At 39.3% G+C, this 25308-nt stretch overlaps 1 protein-coding gene and 2 non-coding genes across 4 annotated transcripts; all 3 read right to left on the reverse strand.

Annotated features, from left to right (window-relative positions):
• Positions 1–505: 505 nt before the first annotated feature.
• mapk1 (mitogen-activated protein kinase 1) lies at positions 506–24119 on the reverse strand. 2 transcript variants are annotated; one of them, XM_026321089.2, is made up of 9 exons: positions 23755–24118; positions 10426–10608; positions 9100–9289; positions 8683–8799; positions 8298–8412; positions 7633–7764; positions 7189–7298; positions 6668–6796; positions 506–4630 (listed from the first exon to the last, which is right to left on the reverse strand). In XM_026321089.2, exons 1-8 carry the CDS (start codon positions 23898–23900, stop codon positions 6680–6682), a joined length of 1110 nt encoding a protein of 369 aa, XP_026176874.1. In that variant the 5' UTR covers positions 23901–24118; the 3' UTR covers positions 506–4630; positions 6668–6679. The 2 variants fall into 2 exon arrangements, with proteins under 2 accessions (XP_026176874.1, XP_033181248.1); XM_033325357.1 differs by lacking the exon at positions 506–4630 and having other exon boundaries at positions 4864–6796; positions 23755–24119.
• Positions 24120–24959: 840 nt separating this feature from the next.
• trnap-agg (transfer RNA proline (anticodon AGG)) lies at positions 24960–25031 on the reverse strand. Its single transcript has one exon. It is a non-coding gene; the product is annotated as a tRNA-Pro (tRNA).
• A 109-nt stretch (positions 25032–25140) lies between these two features.
• trnap-agg (transfer RNA proline (anticodon AGG)) lies at positions 25141–25212 on the reverse strand. The gene has a single exon. It is a non-coding gene; the product is annotated as a tRNA-Pro (tRNA).
• Between the last annotated feature and the right edge of the window lie 96 nt (positions 25213–25308).

A 25308-nucleotide genomic window follows, 5' to 3' on the forward strand; every position in this document is an offset into this window, starting at 1 on the left:
ACCTTTTCTAACCTTTTAAAAGAGGCAGAAATTGCAAGTGTCATTTTTTTGTGTAAATCAGCCATAAAGCTGCTGTAAAGGGCTGGGGAGGTTATTTTCTCAGCTTTCATCACCTGGTCTGCTGTGAATCTTCTCTGACTCGAGACAAAAAAGTGAATTCATGTATTTCACCAAAATGTCAAGCTACTCCTGTAAGTGGAGAATGAAACTGCAAATTCTAAAGTAGCAAACAACAACACAGCAATTCAGCATGTTTTCAATGAATTTTCTTCTCATTAAACAGTTTTATAAACCGTGTTGCTCCATGAAACGTTTATTTTGCAGTTTGTTTGTAACAATAAATGTTTACAATAGCTAATGCTGTAAACATGCCCGGTGAAATCTCCGTTGTGACTCACAGACTTCACAGAGATGGTAATGACGGTACAGTGTTTTTAATGAACGTCTATTTACCTGTCATGGCAGAGATGCAAAAGAAAAACATTAAAAAAAAAAAAAAAACATGTTTCAAAGTGGCAGTCAGTCTTTAATAACAGCAAATAAATGCTTCATTCAAGTCAAATCCTTCACATGACAGCAAAATAAAACTGACCGGTCAATTTAAACAGTTTCTATGGCAGGTCAAACAAAAACCTGTGAAGAACAACCAAGGGCTGTTTTTTTTTTTTTTTTTTAAACTTTCAGAAATGTTAACTACACAATTAAAGGTTTATATTGATCAAAACATACAGAGTGAAGTACTTCCACTGGAGACAACTCAAACAAGATTAGTGTCTAACAAATATAACATTCATTTTACAATAAAAATATCTGCACAAAAACATCAAAAGAAAAAAAAAAAAGCAAAAAAAAAAAAAACAAAGTTAAAGGAAATAAAGGGTAACGCAAAAAATAGAAATGTTTGCTTTTCATCTTGATCAATACAGTCACAAATCACACAGCTGTGGCAACAAATCTCTTTAAAATTTACAGAAAAATAAGGATACCCGCCCGCGACCCCTCCCACCCCCAGACTTGATTGTGTTCATTTTTAAGAGCATATACTGTGAATACAACGGATTCCCGACTGAACAAAAGCTGCACATCAAATCTTGGATATCAAGACTATCAAAAAAGGCACAAACAGACAGGTTGCACAAAGAACTCAGCAGAAGCTTTTTTTTTTTTTATACAACTAATGCCAGTAAGGTTTCCGGTGCCCTTACTGTTCTCACTAAACCCCCTCCCTCCCAAAGGAAAAAAAAAAAAAAAAAAAAGACTATCTACAGGCAAGTCGACTCCCGGCAGGCACCTTGGATTACAAGTCCCATCCCGATTAATGTAGAAGCAAGTGCATTTAATAACCGTGCAACAGACGGGTGTGTGGAGAGCTGGGACGTCTGCGTAGCTCAAGTTTGTGAGTGCAAAAACTGTCATTTCTGCAATGGCGTTTTGGTCATAAACTTATTTTTTTTCAGATGAGTTAAATCTCTGTGGACGGAACCAACACAACCAGTTTTTTTGGGGGAACGTGGTTCAGAAATTACACTTCATAAAACATATATATATATAATTTTTTTTCTGGTAACACTTTAGCTTTTATGGTCTGTTTTTTCTTAATATCTGCTTTAACTGTGCAGATTCACGCTGATTATACGTAAAATATAGATCAGGTTTTACACATTTATTCAAGGTAAATGTGTTAAGGTTCAAAGCAGCTCTTTATTTATACAGGAATTTCCTTGAAATGTCCAAATCATTAAACGCAAGTTTATTTGTAATATTTGTAACTGTATTGTTTTTTTTTTTGTTTGCATGTTTATCTCACCTGCAGCGCATTTACTGAAACTATAGGTTTTTACTACCTAAGAAATTAAGTGGAGTTAACTCAAAGTGGATCAATTTAACAAAAAGGACGCAGCAATTAGATGATAAATCAATAGACAGAAAATAAATTCCATAAAAGTCATTTTCTTCTTACAGCTTCTCAGAATATGAGGATGTGCTGTTTTGTTTTTATTTCATAGCATCATTAATATAAACAATATCTGAAGGGGCATTTTCACGATTTTCAATCTAACCAATTAATCATAAAAATAAGGGTTAAACCCTGAAGAAAGCAATCTTTGTTGGCTGCAGTGGTGTAGAAGTGCATTCAGGGGGTGTCGGACACTGTGAATTGAGTAGTACGTTTCAGCAGAGCCTCACATTTTCAATCATTTCCAGTCAAACATTATTTAGCTGAACAAACACGAAGTTAAACCGTGGCTCTTTTCTCTCTTTGGCTCAGTCCACTGTGATTTAATTCAGAGCAGCTCTGCCCTCTGAGAAGCGTTTGTACAAAGAGCTGAGTTGAGCTTCACGTGTTTTTGAAAGAAGCAAAAACCATGAGTTTGCAGCTCATCCAACACTTTTATGACAGACCATAAACATTGTTGTCGTTATTAGTAAGAATGAAAAATCAGCCAAAGCAGCTTGATGGCTCTGAAATATTCATTTTTAGGTTTAAATCTCTAACTTCTTAAATGAAGAGTCAGATTCTTGAACAATCCCTCGTTCAGGTAGGTTCTGACTCTTGCCTGCTTTGAGATGCGTTTGTGTTGTAGTACAGTAATACTACAGTGTTTCATTCATTAGGTCAGTCCTACAAATGAGCAGCAGTGTAACCCGTCCAAAAGGCTGGGTGCACCATGAAGCCAGACGTTTGCAGCCCACCAGTAAACAAACACAATGACAGCTGCTAAGCGCTGCAGGGCTGCTCGAATAAAACGATACGGTTGGTTGATGAAGCCTCGGTGCTTCTGGCTCCCCCCGCCCCTCCCAAAAAAGTTTCCAGATCCACATATGTAATGCTATGGTTATAATTCCTTTCACTTAAACTAAAATCTTCAAATTCAACAGTCTTTAATCAGCAGTCACTGACAAAAAGTGAGAATATGGTCTGCAGTTCTGCAGGTCGTTTTACTGCAGCTGTCTGCTGGTACTGACACTGCCAACTGTGAGCAATGTGAAAATGTGCAAGTTAAAGCCAACCTAAAAAAAAAATGTTCCAAAGGAAAGAATGGAAAACATGATCTGATGAGTATAATTTCATCTATATCACACCTGGATCCCATTTCTCAGGTTCAGGAAACAACATGTTTTGTTGTTTTTGTGATTGGGAAAAAAAAAAAAAAAAAGAAAAGATTCTATGGTTATTCTCCTATTTGCAACCACAGCAAGAAGACATTAGCATGCAGATGGAGTTTGGCTAAAAATGAGGAGGCTGAAATCTGTAGAAATAAACAATGTAGAAGAAAACCAGACAAAGACAACGCTGAAGCAAAGGAAAGAAAGGACAAAAAGCACCATGTGATTGAGAAGAGTGATACACCACAAAGGGTAGAACAGAAAGAGCCTGGGCGCTCTCCCGTTGGATCTGCCCGGCTTGTGTGGCACTTAACATCATCGTCTTTGTATACAGAGCTTATAACAGTCATGCAAAGGGCACAGTATTATTCTAACAAGGCGAGAGAGAGAGATTCACAGAGACCGAACAAAAAGAAAACACGAAACAGGAAGAAACGGGAGGCACAACACTTCTTGTCAATTCTTGTCCTGATGCATGAAATTTACTCCCATATGAAGAAGATCATACTGTGTTTACAGACTCGTATGAAACGAACGGACTGCTCCTTTAGTTTCTTATGGCTAAGGCAGAAATTTACTGTGAAATCTTTCACCTGTAATTCGGTGCATTTATACACAAACTGACATCTTACTGGAGCCAATGAGAAAGGAGAACTGGTATTCTAATGTTTTTTTTAAGAAAATCAAGATTATAAATTCATCTGATTCACCTTCACTCCTGCCATTAAAACATCTTAAGACTCTATATTCATATTAATATATTTGCATTTGGGCCTTTCTGTGTGTGTTTCGAATTAAAAACAGGGCCTTGGATAAAACATAGATACTCATCAACACCGAGTGATGGCTTGTGGCCTGCAAAGCTTCTGGCTGATTTTGTGATTTCATTGCATACATTTTTCAGTTAGCATTTTATTTGGGCGTTCCTTTTGTTGTAAGATCTACAGAGAAAGAAAAAAAAACAGATTTTAGGCCTGTATCCCTGTAACAGTGCGATAGAGGTTAGAAAATTCAAGAGACCTTTTTTTTTTTTTGTCGTTAAATGACGGATGATTCTTCTAGAAGTAATCTACTCTTGTTTGTGCAATGTAGGCAGAGCTATGACCACGACGGCTGCACCAAAAACACAACAGCTAGCCAATCACAGCCACCTGACTGGACATGGAAAGGTCTTGGACAGGAATAGCCAGAGCCAAACGCCTTTGACACACACAAACAACTGTTTATCTTGGCTTAAAACACAAAATCACCCCCAAACTGTAAGCTGTGACGAGAAGCTCCCCACCCCACCGGGTCACTCCCCACCTCCGACAAAGCAGGAGAGCGAAAAGAAAAAGACATATTTGATTGATTGATTGATTGATTCCTGACGCCATTCCTGAGCAAAGTGGACTTGACGAGTGAGACCCAAGGAATCCAGGTGATGTGAACAACAGGAAAATAAAAACGAAACAAAAATCACAGCAACAGCGTGGAGGCGGGGAGGAGCAGTGGCGTCGGAGAAGCCAGTCCACAGAATCATCTGGAGGGAGAAGAAAGAACGACGGCGTGATGAGCGTTTTGATGTCACAATTATCAACAGAGGCGTATAAATTCTGCTTGGTCCTGCTGGTCTTCAGGCACTGGCTGATATTGATCATTCATGAAAGAGTTTCCATTTGTTGTTAGGACATTTATATTCTTCTGTCCAACAATCCTAAAGCTGCTGCTGGTTCTGAATTCAAATATTCACCAGGTTCAGTTTTTGTTAAAGTATTTAACTCTTTCTGTAGCTGTTGTACTGGTACTGATATTCTCCCCCTTCGTGTTTCTGAACAGTAATTACATGCACTGACACTAAAACTGCACCAGTTCACTGCAACTTACAACCTTGTTAATAAATACACAGTTAAACAAACACATCTCTGACTGCGTCAATTAAATCTGAACATTAGGATCTTTGTGAAGGGTGAAGTTTCAAACTTCTTAGTGTCAGATAAACTGTGAGGTCAACTCCATCAGGGTAGAAGCATTTGAATAAAAACACAAGAGCCAGTTAATTAATTAAAACAATTTCTGGCACATGAACCTTCAGCTTGGACTTTTTCCCTCAGACCGCATGAGATTAGAGTGAGCCGTGATCGCCACCATGCCTCAGCAGAAGGAACTGCGACACCTGCAGTTGCTCTTATCTGAACAACAGCAAATAAAGAGGAAAAGCACTTTAAACTGCCAACAATGAGCGAGTGACAGGTGACGTGACTTAGGTTTTATTTTTAAAGATCTAAAAACATGGATTACACTAATTGAGACCTAAAAAATACTGGTCACGTGTGTATGTAAGAACATTTGGAGGCTTATTGCATTTGGCTTTCACTTAATGAGAAACGTATGAGTCAGCATCTGGACTATATTTATTCTTAAACCAGCTGCAGACTGTTAATATTCATGACTTTATTGATATACTGTAATAACAGACATTAAAGTGATGAAAATAAATGTTAAAGCTGCAAAAGAGCAGCGATGTGCTTTGTGCTGCTCTCATTAAAGTGATGTCACACTCTGTTCCTTTTCAGTGGAATCATGTTTTGCATCGAAATGGTGCAGAGAGGAAACACAGTAATTACACGTGCTGACACAAAGCGGATGATGGGCTATAAAACGTAGCACTAATAGTTATTATCACAACAAGAGGCCTGTCGGGGAACAGCTGGTGGTTCGTACATATCTTGGGGGGGGGGACGCCACATCTGAGGAGTGTCATTAGTGTGGGAAATGATAACTTTTATTTCTGACCTGGCTGAATTTTGCTTCTAAGCGGGTTTTGACCAACATCAACTGTAAAATTCACAGAAAGACACTGAGTTTTTAAAATTTCTTTTGTTTTAAAGCACAAAAGTATTGAAACGTCATTAACAGTTACATGACGAAAATCACACACTCCAGTTAGAACTAAATTCTCTCTTTCATATAAAACGGTCAATTTGCTTTGGAGCTGAGATTAAAAAGAGGCACATAACCTCACATTAATGTTACTGTTGGAGTTAGTCACCACTTTTTCCTTCAGAGGCTGAGCCACAAATTAAAAATATCTAAACCCAAACACAAATATAGAACTGTGTGAGGTTCTGTTTTAGATGCAAACGGCAATAAAGTTCAATTACACATGGTGTTGTACCTTTAAAGTGCCAGCTCACAGAGACGGTTTTTAAAGTGGTTTTATTCTTCTGAAGTACCTCAGTTTTATACTCTACAGAAGCTAAATTTAAATCCATATCAAAGTGTGAGGTCTTTGCTTCAGCTCTTAAGTGGCAAGCAGTTAAATCTAACAGTAGTTTTTACAGCTGTAACACCACTGACTCGCAGCTTTATTACCTAAAGTAGTTTAAAGGATGGACAGTCAAGCCTACTGTGCTCTTAACACAGCGGGGGCAGGAAGATCCCACTCAGCCTGTTCTTTTTTGACCTTGAAAAGCTGGTTATTTCAAGACTTCAGTGCTGCTGCTCATGACAGTTTTGTTCTGCCTGTAGACCTGAACACATCTATCTAATGTTGGTTCTTGCAGAGGTGTGGATTTACCTGTGTGAGATGTTAAGACCTAAAGCCAGGCTGGAAACGTGCAGTTTCTTCAAAGATGAGCTCCTTCAATGTCTCTTTGGGTAGATCATCCAGCTCCATGTCAAATTTGAAGGGGGCCTCAGCAACAGGCTGCACGGGGAAAAACATAAAACATTTTTAAAAATTGCAGAGCTGGTCAAGTGGGCTTTGCTCCACAGGGAGCCTGTCCCTGAGTCTCTGCTTAAAATGACTGTTAAGGTCACAAAAGAGACACAGAAGAACTACAACACACATTACAAAGATACGCATCACTGCAAAGAAATGCAAAGCCACTGCAAGAGATGCAAAACCACCAGTGAGTGCAAAAACCTGATGCAGAGTGACCACAAAGATACAAATCAGAGTCAGAACAACCACTGAAGAGACTGAAGGGGACCACAGAGAGACGTTAAAACAGGACAAACCGATATCTCGATTAGGAAAAGAGTACAACAGGCTCAAACAGAACACGCTGACCATTAACAGCCCAAGGTGCCTCTCACCTCATCTGTGGGGTCATAGTATTGCTCCAGGTAGGGGTGCGCCAGAGCCTCCTCCACTTCGATCCTCTTGTGAGGGTTAAAGGTCAACATCTTGTCCAAAAGGTCCAGGGCTGCAGCACAAATAACAGAAAAACAGGGATGGACTGTTAAAGTAGACCCAGGTATTTTAAGTGATTAAACCTCATCAAACTGGACATCATGTAGAACAGTAAACTGTCCACTAGAGGGCGCCATAGCACCCTACAAACTGCTTGGATTATTGTACATGGGATAAACAGGGAGATTTGAGCTCTTTCCTCTATAAATGACTGACTCAAGCACACAGCTGTGATGAACTAGTGCGCTAGGTTTGGACCAATATGTGTCTTACTGGGGTTAGTGTAGTGAAGCACTGATAATATTCTAGAAGTGATGAGTAGGAATCGTGTTCGTCCCGGTTCTGACCTTTTGGATCTGCGTTGGGGAAGAGGCGGTTCCACGGCACTTTGCAGCGCAAAGGCAGCGACAACAGGTAGTTCCTGGCCTTAATGTTGATGATGCAGTTGAGATCCTCCTGAGAGGGAGAACCCAGGATCCCTAAAGTACAAACAGAGGATTATAGAAAAGAAAACATTTCTCATACTGTATGTGACAGTTAGCAAATAGCGAACTAAACTGGGAATAGGCACACAGTGAGTTTCAGTTTTCAGTTATGTGGGTATGTTTTCTTAAGCAAAAACCAACAGTCTGAACACACAAGTGACAGATGGGAGACGCAATATGTGGTCTAGCACCAAGACTTGCTAAATGCATATTAACAGCTACAGTATCTATGGACTGGCACCACGAAGCTGTTGATGCTGACAGTGAGTGTGAAAATTTTAGTTTAAGTCAAAAGTTATCAAATCTTTTTTCAGACTTAGATTTGTCTCAACTTAAAGTAAAATTTGTCCAGGGCCACCGTAACAGATTTACTTCAATACAATTTCATTGAAAATAAAACTTGTAAACTATGAAAAACTTCTCAAGTGAGAAAATGTAACTTATGTGAAAACAACTTACACAAATGACTGAGGTCTCAATAAACTTGATATTTTACAAATATAACTAGTTTGAAAGACAATTATTACCCAAAATGTGGTTGAGCTGATCCAAGTAGTGTTTCCCAGGAAAGATTGGCCTGTTGGACAACATCTCAGCCAGGATGCAGCCCACTGACCAGATGTCTATGGACTTGGTATAGCCCTGAGAGTGAGCAGCACAAGGACACAACGTGTGTAAAGTCAATATAATCTCTGTTAGTGATCTGGTACACAGCATGAGCAGCACTCTAAAGTAACCGAAACACGTACTGCACCTGCATATTCAACATGCATATACATATTAAAATCAAACGCACAGCTTTCAGATTACTATTTTCAGACCATTTGATGAATTGCTCGAAATGCAAAGAAAAGAAACCTAATCCCTGACCGCTGACATGTCAACATTTTGCAGCAGGTGACACACACTCACCTTGGAGTTGAGCATGATCTCAGGTGCTCGATACCAGCGCGTGGCTACATACTCTGTCAGGAATCCGGTGTGATCGTGGTCGGGGTCAGCAACACGAGCCAAACCAAAGTCACAGATCTGCAGAAAGATGAGAGACAAGGCAATGAATTAAAAAAACACAAGAACATGGCCTGGCTGTTCTGTGTGGTCCTTCTCAGACATAAGGTCTGTAACATGTAAAGAAATGTTTGTTGCTATAATTAGTAAGTTTGATTTTGTTAAATACTTTGTAGACCTGAATACACGACAGCCGCATCATTTAAACCACCATGGGGCCCTAAAATTAAATCTACAACCAGTTCAGGAAAACTGAACCTGTGAGGAGGAAGTTGTGAGGCCTGCTCTTTGAATCGTGCTGATTTCTCACTGAGACGCTACCTTGAGATCACAGGTGGTGTTGAGCAGCAGGTTGGAGGGCTTGAGGTCGCGGTGCAGGACGTTGGCAGAGTGGATGTACTTGAGCCCTCGTAGGATCTGGTAGAGGAAGTAGCAGATGTGGTCGTTGCTCAGGTGTTGAGTCTTCAGGAGCTTGTACAGGTCTGTCTCCATCAGATCCTGGACAATGTATCTGGAGTGTTGCAGGTTAAAGATCTCTCTCTCCTTGTGTTTTAATGTTGACAGTATAAAAGCCATGTTTGTCGGGATCCGTCACATTTTTATTTCCATCTGGACCATCTGATAAGGCTGGGCAGTTAATCAAAGTGCCCAGAACAACACTAAGACCCTATAAGGAACTACATTTTACAAATATGTTCAGTAAATTCACTCTGCCACCCTCAAGGATAACTAAATCAGAATTGTTCTATTTTCCAGACAAAATGCACAAGAGTCGACAGAGGGAGTTGACGGATTAAATCATAATGAAAATCAATGTCAGGCTCAGTCCTAATTGTAACAGAGTCAATGTGACAATTTACTGTAATATTGATTTTAGCCCGAGTATCCAAAATACATCAGGTTTTACTGGAAAAAAGAAAAATCTTGCCATCATTGAGCTCAGATGACGCTTTTGATTTTGATGTAACAGCAGACTGATAGAGCCACAAACTGCTGACTTGACTGGTATCCTGCACAACTTCTCAATTCAGTCAAATCTCAGAGTCCCTGAGGTGTCACGGTGGCGTTATGAGATGGCACTTTTGTGGCAGCAACTTAGTGAAAACATGTTGGAGCCATGTGGACGCTTCCTCAAACAACGTGTTGTAAAGAAATGCTCTTTTCTGTGCAGGACAGACATGCAGGTGTAGTTTTTTCTTGTTCTGTGACAAATAGGAAGCAGTGGGCTGAGTAGCTGTGGCCTTCAGTCACATCCAGTCCTTTTAGGTAAAGCTGATTGTAACAGCACATACACTGGATTATGAAACTGCCTGTGGACCCATTTGTTACTGCTGCTGCTGAGATACAGTGAAGAGGGTCTCTGCCAAATATATGGTGACAGGTGGCCGTTATGTAAGAAAATGCAACTGAAAACCCTTGTTCAACTACAAATGCTGGAAGCCAAGTGGTAACATGAACCATTCACTTCAAAACTAGGAAACCTGTATTACAATACAAGCTCAAGTAGCTTTGAAAAATCATCAAATACAGATATTTTAACACGGTATCGACACTTTCAAATGCCAGAACATCGTTGATGCCAAACTGAAGGCTATAAATTGAACTGCAGACACAGGAAACACTGAAAAGTATGGAGGTAAAGGATACACGTCCTTCATCTGGTCGATGGTTGGTGTCCGGATAATGTCGTTGATTCCGATGATGTTCTCATGTTTGAAGCGCAGGAGGATTTTGATCTCTCTCAGGGTGCGTTGGCAGTACGTCTGGTGCTCAAAGGGGCTGATCTTCTTAATAGCAACACGGATCTTGTTGTCCCGGTCATAGGCAGAGCTGCATTATTAAAAGAAGATTTTAAGTGAAATTAAAGACTTTAGACTTTAAAATGCATTATCAGACACTGATAAATGTAAGGAAAAGGAAAAGTAAACTCAGGACAACCCATCCTTCTCATTTAAATGTGGGTTGCCACCCCTGAAGCACAAATACTGATATTTTGTTTTTTGGGTTGCACCTTTACAACAAACTGTTCTATATGTAACCTCACCTCACCTATGAAAAATACAGGATGTTGTTCCAGTGCAGACACTGACCCCATTTTTGCCCTCAACTGGTTAACTAATTTTAGATTTGGGCTAAATTACGGCAAAACTGGTTGGTGTTTGACATGCAGTTTGAGGTCTGAAGGTCATGACATGAAACTAATGATCAATCTGGTTCTTGAACTATTGGTTGGATTTCTGTCATGTCAGGAATTTAGTTTGGCTGCAGTTTGAGAAGTTTCCACCTTGATCCATAAAACCTGCAGGGTGCAGTCATGCAGAGAGAATAATTAGAATGTGTAAAGATTGAACTGACACATCATAGAAGATTTATAAAAACTTTACAATGTCTGTCCAGCACGTTGTTTTGTGGTTCACACAAATGGAAGTAAGCACCTGTCACCTGTAGCTATTGACCTAATCTGCTCAAAGCTTTGAAAAATGTTTAAGATCAAACAACTTGAAAAATCTAAATCATCTCTTGCTGTACAGACCATGTGTTATTGAGCAGCAACAGTCAGGCATAAACCTGACTGACAAATCCTGCTTCCTTCCTGTGGTTTGCCAGTGAAAAGCTTTTAATGTGAAGTCGTAACAGAGAAATAGAGTGCAATAGCTGTATCTTCACATTGCAAACAGACCTCCGATACAGAGGGGAGCAGAAAGCAGTGAAGCTGCTGCAGCGCCTGTCAGATAAAAGTAAGAACAAACACGTAGGAGTGGAACAAATCTCCAAACCATAGAACATTTTACATTACACAAGAGCAAATCAAGTACGAATACCTGATTTATAAAAAAAAATTCTCTAGTATCCTGCAGGACCATAATACTGCAAGTCAGCGAAGTTCTGCCCTGATGAGAGGATGCAGTAAAGCTGCACATGGTCACGCCATGTAGTGCAACTGACCTGCACTACACCGAGCCAGAGGGGCTGAAGCAACCGAGCCTGTGTGTCCTGATCAAGATAAATATACTGTGCTTTGCCAAGAACAAAGCAATCTCTAAAAGGAGACTGCTGCAGCCTCTTTAATTCAACTTAAATATCTTGCTCACTACACGACACAAGTGTGTAAACGTGGCTGAACAACCAACAACATGGCCACAGGTAACACACTGACTTTCTGCTCACTAATCTTTTCCCAAGCAGAAGTGTTCGCCACCAGGTATCACCCAAGAACATGACGTAAAAGGCACTCCCATGTATGTTCCAAGGTAAACACAAAAGAAATACCTGCATGCCCTCGGGCATAAAGTAAAGAGGAGTAACATGTGGCTGCACTTTCTAGTCTCTTCCTCTGGAGATGATGCTCGTCCTGCAGTCTGCACGTTTTAAATTGTTTTCTGTGTGTTGAAACAGCAGTTTGACGCAGCTCAGAGGGTCGTTTTTACTAAAAAGCCAACAAACCTAATGACAGAAGTGACTGTTTTACATGTGTAAAAATCTGACTGTGCGTGTCTACGCCCAGCAGACTAATTGTTCAGTTTTACTCTAAAACCAAAACCCTGCTTGTAATGAGACACCTCCTACACACCAAGTAAAACCGTTCCAGGTACAGACATGTCCACTGTTGAATTTTTAGTCTCTTCACTGGCTCATTTGCTGTTTCAGCTTCCTCATGCCCACTCACCATGAGATATTCTCAATTCCCAGACTGGGATCTAAGAAAAATTTTTTAAAAAATGGTGCTGTGGGGTTACGTAAAAATCACTGTATTCTTGATTAAAGCATATTGAGGCTTAAATGTTATGACAGAAATTTGGTGGATCTATTTTGAAGATTGTCATAACCAGAATTTATGGTCCGGTGTTGGTACAAACTGGCCAGACATCTTCAGTGCACAGGAACTGAGACATCCAAACCACATCCAACTCACCAACTAACGCCAAGAAATGCAAATTACTGCTGCCAGCTTCCAGGATTTGCTGGATCTCCAAGTCACCTCATCTCAAACTGCTGCAACTTGCTCACAAAAATGTAACTGAGCTGTACTTCAGGATGACAAATCGAGAAAGCTTTTAATATTAATAGTTTCCTCAAGTTCTCCTAGATTCATCATTTACATGCAGCCAAGCACGGTTTTATTTCTGCACATTACAAACAGAGGAGACTGAAAAACACCCACGTAGTACGACAAAATAAGAAAACGAGTTGCTATAGTGATGGGGGTGTAGGGACTGAAATGTAAACACAAGTGTGCCAGCCTTCTGCGAGGGAAATATGAGTGACCTTCCTTTCCACTTGTGTACGAGGAGTGTGTGTGGGAGGAAGCAGTTCTCCATGTAACTGTACTGTACCAGTACATACCCTCGTGTACAGAGACACAGGGAGCAGACAAACAGTCAATGGTATAGAGCTCCTGCCAATTATTGACAACTGACAATATTTCTCTCACAAGCCAAATGTCTTTAAAATACAATCTCAGTGTTTGAACCAAATGCATTGAGGTCAAAGATTACACATTTGTCTAAATTGGGTTGCATAAGCAGGACTGTGCACCAGTTGCAAAAATGTTGGTATAGATGTTGCATAATTTCATAACTAGACATGAAACTTCAACTGAAGCACTGAACTGTAATTTATTTTTTTTAAAGCAAAAATGCCAAAGAATTGCTGCTCCCAGGTTTCCAGATTTCAAGACGTGATGTTTTTTCTGTTGTTAATAAACACAGTTGGTAGTTTAGTATTGGACAGTCCTGCAATACTGGTTCTTTATGAAGCAGCGTCTGCTGAAGCTGTTTTAGCCTGGTGTCCATGCAGCTCTATGATCATATTAGAAGATGCTGAACTTTTGTTATACTAACATTGTTATTTTGTCCTTATTAATGAGGTGGGGGCTAATAACAGAAACCCCAATCTTTACAATCATTAGAGTTATATTCTTTATGCAGTTCGGTTCTGCAATTTCTGATGTGCTACATTCAGGCTTATATATTTGCATGGGCTGTTATAGAAAGGAGTAGTCCATCATGTTTAGTGTGGAGAGAAGTGAGGATTCTATATTTCACCATGTTCACTGAAGCAAGACCCTTAGTTCCTTGTCAAGTTTGTCCAGTCGTGCAACAACTTTTTGAGGAAGTACAAAGTACACTGAGACCTACTCAGCCTTATCAAGTGTGGACTTTAGTGTCACAGGACTTGTGGACCTAGTGCTTATATGTTTACCCATTGTCTTTTATTGACATAAGTCCGTTACGCCTGTTGGGGAGGAGACATCACCTGGTTGAACACTCACACTCAGCTGGTGGTGACACCTGTCCCACACAGATGACTCTGGTTCCAGCTGCTCAAATGGGAGGACTGGCTGTTTTGTTATTTAAGGGACTATATGTAACATATTGATAACCTCTCGAAGGTCAAGGTGAAACAATCCCTCAATTAATTAAAAAAAAAAATTAACCTGCCATGATTTTGCTAACTGATTCATCTTTGGGGCTATTTTAGGAAGAAATGCTCACAATTAACTGGTTCCAGTTCCTCAAATGTGAATAGACCTACATTAACAATATGAGGTTTGGGGTTTGTAGTTGGACAAAACACACAATCTCACTGGTGCGGCGTGTGTTATACTTTTATTGATAGAGATGCTCTGACCACAATAAGAGCTGCACTGTGGTGTCTTGTCACAGCTCTGAGATGCTTTTCCTGTTTCCACTGCTTCTGTATTGTTGTTTGAGCATGCTCAATGGCGAGGAAGGCGTATGGGGGGTGGGGGCTGTTTCCAAGGAGATGGGAATACAAGGCTTCACACTGCAGTGGCTGAGTTACGCAATAGGGCCGTTTCCATGACAGTGTTTGAGGGGCTAGGCTGAAGGAAGAAGGGGAAAAGCTCACAATGCATCACGTAACATGAAAGTGTAGATATGAGGGTCCATGCACGAACGAGACCTACACCACCGTGACCAACACTGTGCAAGGAAACGCTTCACCAACACTCACAGCCCAGTGTCCTGTGACATATTTACTGCATTAAGCAGTGGTGCAGCAGGATTAGAGGGGGTTTTAATGATGCTGTTTCTGCAGATGAAATGTTTTTAGGGATGAGCATTATAATTGTCTTTAAATTCCAATAATCCAGCCAATATAGTTGATTATTCAATTAGTCATCACTGTCACAAATCTGGTCATTTGGTTCAACAATAACTCTTCAATCTGCTGGCAGGACTGTGGAAAGTTAGCTTTGCACATAATGTGCTCTCAGTCTCGCTGTGCACTTCACTCTGTTCTGTTGCTGACATCTGGTCCGATCTCCTGCTAACCCTAAATCTACTTACGATTTGCCAAGTGCATGAATTTATTAATGTTTGTACCAAATTTCTGTCAGCACATCTCAGTTATTTCTAATTTAAAAAATAACTGAATGCAATGAATTGTTGGTTAATTCTCAGAAATAACCATGACGCTGATTATTTTAATTGATTAGGTTAATAATTAAGTAAAAGTGCAAAAACTACTCAGTCACATTCTCAGCTTTTATGACCTAATGATTTGGTGTTTTCTGAGTTTTGGGAGCTGAACATTAATAAGCTCTGGACTGTTGATCACACTAAAGATGTGGGCAGCTTGGGCTATTTTTAGTCTTTTCTGATAACAAGTTATTAACGCTAATAATATAATATTTGTTTACAAGAAAACACTGACGCACCAATAACCTGCAAAGGTTATAGGGAAGCAGACATGAGGAGCTACAGGTAAAGACACACCAACTCGTTTTATTGAGATATTATAAATTAAATTTAATAATACTAGCTTTTAATTGCATGTAGCATACACACCTCCAGATTTATATCATATTTTAATAGCTGTCTCCATAACATGTCTCTAGTCATTACAAACTATGAGGAAGTGACTGAGGAAGCAGCTTTTCCATCCTTGAACTATGCACACAACACACCTTGAGATTTGATATTAATTGATATAGAGCCACAGTTTGGTATGTAACTGCTATTTCATCAAAGGCCGGGGCCCTGCTTCACAGTAAGATCTCCTGCAGGTAAACCACAAGTCTAAAATAAACACCACATAAACATTAACCTCCAGGAAAAAGAGCAGAGATCTTATTTCAGTCAGCAGGCATCATGTATTCAATGAGTGTTACTGGCTACATCATTTCCTGGGGGAAATCATGGTTAAAACAGTAACACATTAATGCAGAAAGGATTGATCATTTTAATTATCGCCTGTTTCTACACAGATTATTGTTATCAAATCCGCACATTTCGGAAACATGAACCAGAAAGCATTTGGCAACTTCAGCACCAATACCAAATCTAGGTGTGTTATTATCAACACACGACATATTAACTAATTAACAAGACAATTTCTTGTTCATTTGGATGTGCTATTAATCTACTTTAATTTATGCTTTTCTAATCTTCGGTGTTTTGAATTAGTTTGCACCAGATAACTAGTCAATCTTCTTTCTGCAGCAGCTTATAGCTGCACCAACGAGTGAGAGGCACAAAACTATCCAGTGTTTTCTGTTGCCCCTAATCAAATATGTGGAATTGATGCTCGTCTTTGTCATTAAGGATAGTAAACTGAATAACTTAACATTATGGGTCATTGGTCAGAGAAAAGAAGACGGTCGCTATGATTGAACCCTAACAGAGACAACACAAAGGGAACAATGAGGCTTCACATCCTTATCTGTCCACACGTTACTTGTTTTTACATTTTCAGGTCTGAACCTTTTATCAGGGAAACTAGAGTGAAATCAGCTTAATTATATAAAGTTAATTTACCTCAGAACCCAAAGTGAACTTAGTTACACACCCAGATTAATTACACACTGAATGCAGAGAAGCACACTAGCATCAAAGAAATATGGGGTGTAAATAACAGGTGTGTTCACAATGAGAAAAGTCTGAGAGCAGAGCATTTTATGACGAGATGATTACGTTTGGCCCTTTTGTGCAACTTTAAAAGTGATCAACTTCACCTATTTCATTGATCAGGATTGGTTTTCTTTAGTGTGAGGGCAGGTTTGCAGACTGGAGCACATGAGCGGTAAAAGCAGTTTAACCCACACAGGGAAAAACACTGTAGAGCAGCAGCCCTCCATCTTTATTCATTTCTCTACCTGTATGCACACTGCCACTCCCATACAATATAACCACTGTATGACTGCAAGCCCTCAGGTGCTGACCAAACAGTCGGACCTCAGTATCTCTATCTCTGTTTGAGCTCCTTATCAGTAAGGTCGTAGATTCCAGGACCAGCTAAGTCTCTACAGATTAACATGGTACTATCACTATGTAGGTCGTTTCTAAGTGAAAATTTAAGTCTTTATTTCTGAGCACATAAACCACAGTAAACTGGTTCCAGTTTCTCACCCGCTTTGTTTTGTTTACATAATAGCAAACAGAACAAGACATATGACAAATGTCACTTTGGGTAGTTAGTCACTGTTTTCTAACATGTCACACACAAGTTAAGTGTCCTAACTGGCAACTGCCTAATTAAGCAGAAACTGAAAATAACCTCTAGCTTCTGAAATATAAAGATTTGCTTCTTTCTGCTTCTATTTTGTTTTAAATAATCTTGTGTTATTGGAAGGACAAAACAAAACATTACAAGATGTGACCTTTGACAGTTTTTACTATTTTTGTATTTAAAGTGATAAGTGCTGGTTTGCAGCTTTAATATCGTAAAGGATCCAGATAAGAGACCTATAGTTGTTTATCTCGATGCACAGGAAATTATCAACCACAACTATTTGCTGATTTGCTGGGAACTTGGAACATCAGCCAGAGGAACAGAAAGGCCCATGATACTTACAAAATAAATTTACAAAAATAGACATAACTATTTATTTTAAATGCAAATATTGGGCTTATCTTCTTTGAACAACAGTCGAGGATGAAGAATAACCTCGCGGCCTCTGTAAACATGCTTTGATATAAAAAATGAATCCATGAGCTCCATTCAAAGCTGATCACGTCTGCAAATCTCAGCCATAAGAAGTTCTTGCACTGTAACACAAGCAAAAGGGTTTGGTCTCATTTTAATTATATGTCCTGATGTACTGAGGATGCAGCAAGTGACAGGCCAATGTGCAACAGCAGTGCTCCAACAAAATGCATGTGTCAGGCCTTGATGATGTGCATCAAATTCAAGTTTCAATACAAAAAGCAGCAGTGTGCATGAAGGTTTAGCGTGCTTGTTGAACCAGAAGTCTCCGGGCCCGTCTTGGCAGGCGTAATAACCCAAATTACATCTCCTTCTGAATTGCACAACAGGATTTCAGAGTGTCAAAGCTTTCATTCTCTCTCTGCTTCTCCCATTGGCTGTGGAGTGCTGGTACTGATGTCAGAGGCAGAGGGGTTGCCACGGAGACGGGCGCCACGGTGGCATTTCAAGAGGACGGCTCACGGCAGGATGAAGCAGAGCATCAGCAATGGCCGAGATTCAGGAGGGTCAATGAGTCGAGATCATGATTAGGAGGAGTCAGAATCCCCAGGAGGAGAACAGGAATGACCAAGAAATTTAATTAGGGGCCAGGGATTGTTTATCATATACATGTAAAATGTGCATCAGCCATAGAACATACCCCCAACTTTCTTTCTAAATGGCATTTTGTTGCAAACGAGAACGCTGTATTCAACAATAACTAGTTAAAACCACAAAATGACCTGAAGCTTTGACTGAATTATAGCACAGACTTTTGTAACAACTTTATATTTATTCACCTAAAAGGAAATTAGGGCTAAAACAGTTAATGAAAATCCTTCACCAACTTCCCCAAATGTAAAGTTTCAAAATGGTTTCAAAATATAAGAAAGCTGAAGACAGAAAGCTGATGTGTTCAGGTCATGTATAAAATGTGAATTGCAAAAACACAGCTCAATAGTCTTTAAAGTGAGCAAATATGACACCAAAACCACTGAGTGGTTCTCCATGGTAAGAAAAAATGTCATTTAAACTAGTTGTGCTGCCAGCTGCTATAGAAAATTCTGTCCTCATGTCACCTTATAGATATAACATTACTATCAATGCTCTTTATCAGCAGATTTCAGAAGTGAATGCAGAGGTGCACAGATCCAGCAGCTGCTCTAATTAATAAAATCTGATGAGAAACAGCAACAAATAAACAACAACCATGTATCTATAGCAGAAGCGATGAGAATCTGACCAACTAGCTGCCATCGTTTCAGATAGAAAACTTTTTATAAACACGAGTGACTTCAGCAGCATTCCCCCATGATCTAACTGTGCATGTGGGCGGACTGAAAGGCAGAGCATGCCGCGGCAGCCTCCGAATATCATCACAGAGTGTGATACAGTATCTTGTGATTGTGTAAGCAGAAGGTGTACACGAACCGAGGCTTGTGTTTGGAAGCTCAGTGCAGCGTCAATCTGTTCAAGTTCTCAGCTACTGGAAAACCCTGACATGCAACAGCTTCACCGTCAGTAAGAGCCTATTGAAAACAAAAATAGATATACTCTGAAAATGACACAGACATACCTCACAGTCGACCGGCCTCTCACCACACAGTCAAACACAACCAGGTTGTATAATACACTGCATCCCAACACACACTCAAAACTTTAGAGAACAGAGATTCAGAATATTAATGTTTTCTCTACCCTGTACTGTCTAGATTACATGATGAAGAGAAACCCCTTTAACATACCACAGAGCGTGATAAAATAACTGTATAATCTTGATTAAAATGCTCCAATTTTAATAGATTTGTCTGCTTGGAATATGGACACTAACACCCTGTCTCATGTTTCAGCTTCTCAGAAAGATAAAAAAGCGACAGACTTTTTCCGAGAAGGTACACTGAGGACCAAACGCCAAGGGAATAGAAGGTAACCTGGAAGAAGAGCAGATCTTGGGTCTACAAACTTGTTCTCTAACACATTGCGGACGGATCACGAGTTCACTCGTGTTTTCTACACACTGTCTTTAGATGCCACCTGCTTTGATATATTGGACCTACTTTGTCTATTTAGGTGTTTACATCAGTCGTCAATGTATTAAACTCGATTACCTTCATGTTTTAATTGCATTTTAGTGATTCGAATAGTCGCTATCTTCGTCTTCAAGTATCCTCATGCTTTTAGAAATGGCCTCTTTCAGAAAACGGAAGGAAATGAACGAAACTGAAATACTTTGGGAAGTTTTTTCGGCAGTACCATACTTTAAAAAAGTACTAGGAACTTTTTTTTTTATATATAGCCTCTATGCTAAATACAATATATGAAATAATTAGAACTATAAAAGATAAGGTCTCCTTGATAAATCAAACCAAAGGGCTCAGGGATAATTTTTGGATACTATGTGTCTCAATGTAGTGCTAAGTGCATACTAACAATGGTAAAATGTGTAACAAAGGAACAGATTAAATAAATGGACACTACAGAAATAAGAGTATTTTTTGTGTTTGATGTACTGTATTACTTCTTTACATCCATAAAACCTTATTATGGATTATGTTGATTAGTTTTGCATGTAGTTTATAATTTCATCAAGATTATAGTCCATAAAAAGTAGTAATGTTATGCATGCATTGTAAATTACTGTTTCATAATATGAAATAATGTTTTATATTCAAACACTGAAAGTTTAAAATAAATATTATAAAAAGTTAATGAGATGTAAACTCATTTATAGAAAAAAAAACAGCCTGCCAGGAAAATACGTGGCCACTGGGGTAAGTTGGAAAAAAAGAAATATCCGGTCTTTAATGTGTTAACAAAGAATTTAGATCAAATGCTGATGAAAACAGAAACTATTTGATAATATCATGATAACTAACTTTTTAAGAAAGATTTTAAAACAAAATTTACAACACAGACACTTTTATGTGCAGCTGTAGCAACAAATACCAGATACTGTAGTAAACTGTAGTTTACAGTATACATTTCTATATTAACTCTGGCTCTCTCTTAACTAACACCTATGATCGCCTGGAAATCCTCACTCACAGAGTTACACTTGCTGTCGTTTGTGCAGTCAAGTAGAAACTGCACAGCAAAAACAAGAAAGCGATAGTAAAGCAGGACGTGGTGAGTTGGGGGACTTGGTAAGAGTCAACAGAGTCTCTGCTTCAGTCTTGAATGTGTCTGTTTTCCAAAGTTGTTCTTGTATAATGTTCATGGTTTTTCAGGCTACATGCAATATTATTAAAAATGCCACCATTATGAGCAAGAACATCCTAGTCTTAAATATTTCAGATGCAAACCAAGAGGCATCTATGAAGTACGTGCCGCAACACTTTCTCTAGCTGCTGCACATCAAAGCAACATGACCAACTGACTGAAAACCACAGGTCTCAAGAAGAACGCAGCAAGACAAGTGCAAGGATGCTAAAGGCTGACACGTCACCCACTCCATCTGCCTATAAGCAGGCCAAGACCCAGAAAACAACCAAACAGCAAGTAAAGAACTGGGCTTTTATGTGAACATAAGCAAAGATCACGATGCACCTGAAAGAACAATGAAGTTTTAATTTGGGCTTTAAAACAGCAACTAATTTATTACAATGAGGGGATTAGCTTTCAAAAATCACCTTAAAGACACAAATGTCTTAACAACCTCAAAGAAAATATCCTCAACAGTAAGAAAGGCTTTTAAAAAGGTCACATCTGATGGACACAAACTTTTTGTAATCTGCAGACTTGACACATCACTGGAGTCAAAACAAAAATAATTTCAGTCCTGCAGCCTTAGTCAGCACAATGGATCTGTCTGTGCCTGTTGCTGTAATTTATGATCTCAAATGTCAGGGAAGAAGAGATATTTTATACCCATGAGTGATTGTGTTTTGGGGTCGTTTCCTGTAAATGCTTGAGACTGTCCTATAATGTACTGCGGGTCCCTGGAAAGATAATCAAGACTCACATTTAAGAAGCAGATTCAATCAAAGTTCTGGTGTGACCTGAAAGGCTGTGTTCACTCCTGCCCAGATGAGGCCTAAAACATTCCAGTCTTCTGTTTGTGCACGTCACACTTCTGGAAGCAGCGTTTGCAAAATGCAGCTGAAGAAAGCTCTGAGTCCCACACGCAGACAGTCAGCACGGATACAGAGATAACGGAGAGTTCAACTTACAGAAACTGAAACCTCATTAAAAGAAAGTCAAGGAATAAAAACGTCACAGTGCTGCCTACACTGTGTGACTGACAGGTGAAGTGCAGAGACACCAGGGCAATGAAACAGCGAAAAGTGAAACGACAAAGCCCACAAGTTGACAACAACATATCCAGCATTACTTAAAAAAAAAAAAAAAATCCACTCTTCATCTTTGTGTGAGCAGTTTCAGGTTGGGTATTTCAGACGCTGAGAATTTTTTGACCTCGTTTTCTTAACGCAGTCGTATTTAGTTAAAACTTTAAAAAAAAAAAGCTGTACAGATTCTTGAATTTTCACCTATGCATCAGTAAAAAAAAAAACAAAACACCCCTAAGCAACCAAGAGGAAAATGATGCAAATCCCTTCACAATTTGTGCACAAATCATAAATTAAACAGTATGAACCCCATGTAATGTTTAGCGTAACTGACAACCAGAATAACTGGAAATTGATTTTCTGTCTGCCAACTAATGGATAATTAATTAGTTGGATTAATATAATAATGAATTATTAAATGTTTAAGTGTAAAAGAGTGTAAACTGAAAATAACAACAGCAAACGTGAAATAATAAGTAACACAAGTACAAAATAATCTCTTCAAATTACTTATTTTGTCTGACAAACTTCACAGTTTATAGCGATGTGACAAATAAACCAGCACATTTTCACATTTTAACAAAATCAACTGTTAAAACAGATCACACCTAATAATATTACATTGACTGGCATCAATAACATGAATACATTTCTGAAATTATTCAGATTTTAGTTGCAGTTATGTTACTCAGCTTCTACCTGACCATCACTTCACAGATTTCAGCACTTACTCTGAAGTATTACAGTCTCTACACTACACTGCAAGGACAGTATATTATGTAATACAGTACAGTGTGCACACTTTAAAGCCAACTATACTCACTGGCCACAGAAACAACAAGATCTAGTGTTTTTTTTAAAGACAAGAACAGGATTTGACTTAATACAATCTCAGATTAGGTTAAAATGAATCTTTGGGGTTAATTATGAGCACGAACAATAAAAATGTAGATCAACTAAGGTAATAATTGTGAAGTCAGGGTCTATATAACAGTGTATAAATTGAGTTTATGACCCACTACATGCATAATATCATTCCTTTAAGTATAAAATGCTTCTTCCACACCTATAAATTCCTGCATGTAAACAGTCATCAGCATCAACTACTGATACAAACTTGCAAGGAAACCCCCTTGACATGCAAATATCACTAACACGGAGCACTGTGCACAGCTACTATGGGTGAAAACACATGGACATTTTAGGGCGATGACAGTGAATAAAAAAAAAAAAATAGATGTAGGAGTGTTAGATGAGCGTAAATTCTGCATGACTTACAGATGAAAGCCCACACATTCAGAATAAAAGGCGATTATTGCACTAGTTTGGGAGGATATCAGACACTATTAGGTGAAGCATAATCAATGTAATTAAAGTGGAGGACCGCACACACCCTGCTGTAGAAATATTATAAGCAAAGGAGAAGATTTGCAGCTTATGTTGAATAAAGTAGTTTAATAAGGATGAACTTAACATTTAGGTGAAACATTTTGACCACTGATCCAAGTGACTAATTAGATAAAAATCGACCTCTGGGTAAAGTATAACTAGTGACTTCTACAAAAAAAAAAAACATGAATGCAACAAAAATCTGCAATCCTGATTTTTTCTGCGCAAACAAAAAGCGTCTTTTACGCAAAGTAACGTGAGTTTCACCCTGTTGATCGCTGTGTAAAACGTGTTATGATGTTATTGTGTTGTAATCCGGCCAAAGAGATAAAAACACAAGGAGTAAACAATATGTAAACAAGGGTGCACTCACCACACCATCCCGTAGGCTCCCTCCCCGATGTAGGAGAGGTTGCTGTACCGAGGCCCGACGTCGAAAGCCTGCCCGCGGACGAGCTCGGTTCCCGGACCGGGGCTGGGGCCGCAGCCAGCAGGGGCAGACACCGCAGCTGTCGCCATTATCAAGACTGGCTTTTCACAAGGATTGGAAACCAAAAGAGAGCACCTGAGAACAGAAAGCGGTAATGTTGTGTGTTTGTATCCGCCGTCGGTGTGACTGCAACAGGGTTTACAGTGTGGCAGAGGCCTTCAGTACGTGTGGACGGTTTTTTCTTTCCGGGAATGTGCGTGAAACACCAACCGCACCACTACTGTGCTGTCGCAGGCTGCTGCAGGAAATAACGGAGGTGGTCATGTGATCCGCTGTTTTCTTTTTTTTTTTTATTCTGCTTTATTTTTTTATTTAGTTATTTATTTATTTATTAGTAAGACCGCTGAACAAATCACAGTGAAGATCATTTAGATGTGTTGCATCGTTTGCAGTTTTGTTTTTGCATCCTAATGAGCTGCTTTGGACTCGATGACTTTATTTTGTTATGCAATGAAAAAATTGTTAATAATTTTGCCAAAACTAATTGATGTTCAAAGACAAAAGACACTGACAACACATACTAAATCAAACTCTTGTGATGAAGTAGAACTAGGGTATAAATATTAGTATTATCTTTTTAACATTATTATCTTTTTTAGTATTATTATTATTATTTAACAAAATATTGTTTGTTGAAAAAGAGAAATTAATAAAGTATCTATCTATCTATCTATCTATCTATCTATCTATCTATCTATCTATCTATCTATCTATCTATCTATCTATCTATCTTTCTTTCATTCTTTTGAGAATCATTTTTGTGAGTGTGGCCTTACAGTAAGCAATAAAAACATTGTGTGCAGCAAACACATTACAAACATACTTAAACAAAATCCACATCTGGTCATATTTTCCTTCAAAATGCCACCCACTCTCCTAAACTCACTTTCACACAGTTTTTAAGGTACTTCAGCGAGCAGTGCTGCTGATCTTCTGTGGATTACAAAGCATCTTCTTGGAATCCCAGATTGACTCAGGACTACTGCCATTTATGAGGGCCAAATTATGAATTTGAGATCAGTGTCATGCTGTAAAATTTGGTGCAAGGTAACAGTGCAACTGCACACACGTGTTCATAAAGAGCCAACGGGCTCGTCGGGGATTTGAACCCAGGACCTCTCACACCCTAAGCGAGAATCATACCCCTAGACCAACGAGCCACAGGTGTGAACGTTGTCTCGTGGAACTGGGAGTGCAGCACATGCTATGAAGTTGCCCAAAATTCCACATAAACCTGCTCAAGCCCACACGTGTTAATAACCAGCCAACGGGCTCGTCCGGGATTTGAACCCGGGACCTCTCGCACCCTAAGCGAGAATCACACCCCTAGACCAACGAGCCACAGGTGTGAATATTGTCTCGTAGAACTGGGAGTGCAGCACATGCTATGAAGTGGCCCATGCAACGTAAACAGAACAACCAACAGAGCTATTGGAA

This window comes from Mastacembelus armatus, chromosome 9 (genome assembly GCF_900324485.2).
Source record: "Mastacembelus armatus chromosome 9, fMasArm1.2, whole genome shotgun sequence".
In the NCBI taxonomy this organism is placed as follows: domain Eukaryota; kingdom Metazoa; phylum Chordata; class Actinopteri; order Synbranchiformes; family Mastacembelidae; genus Mastacembelus; species Mastacembelus armatus.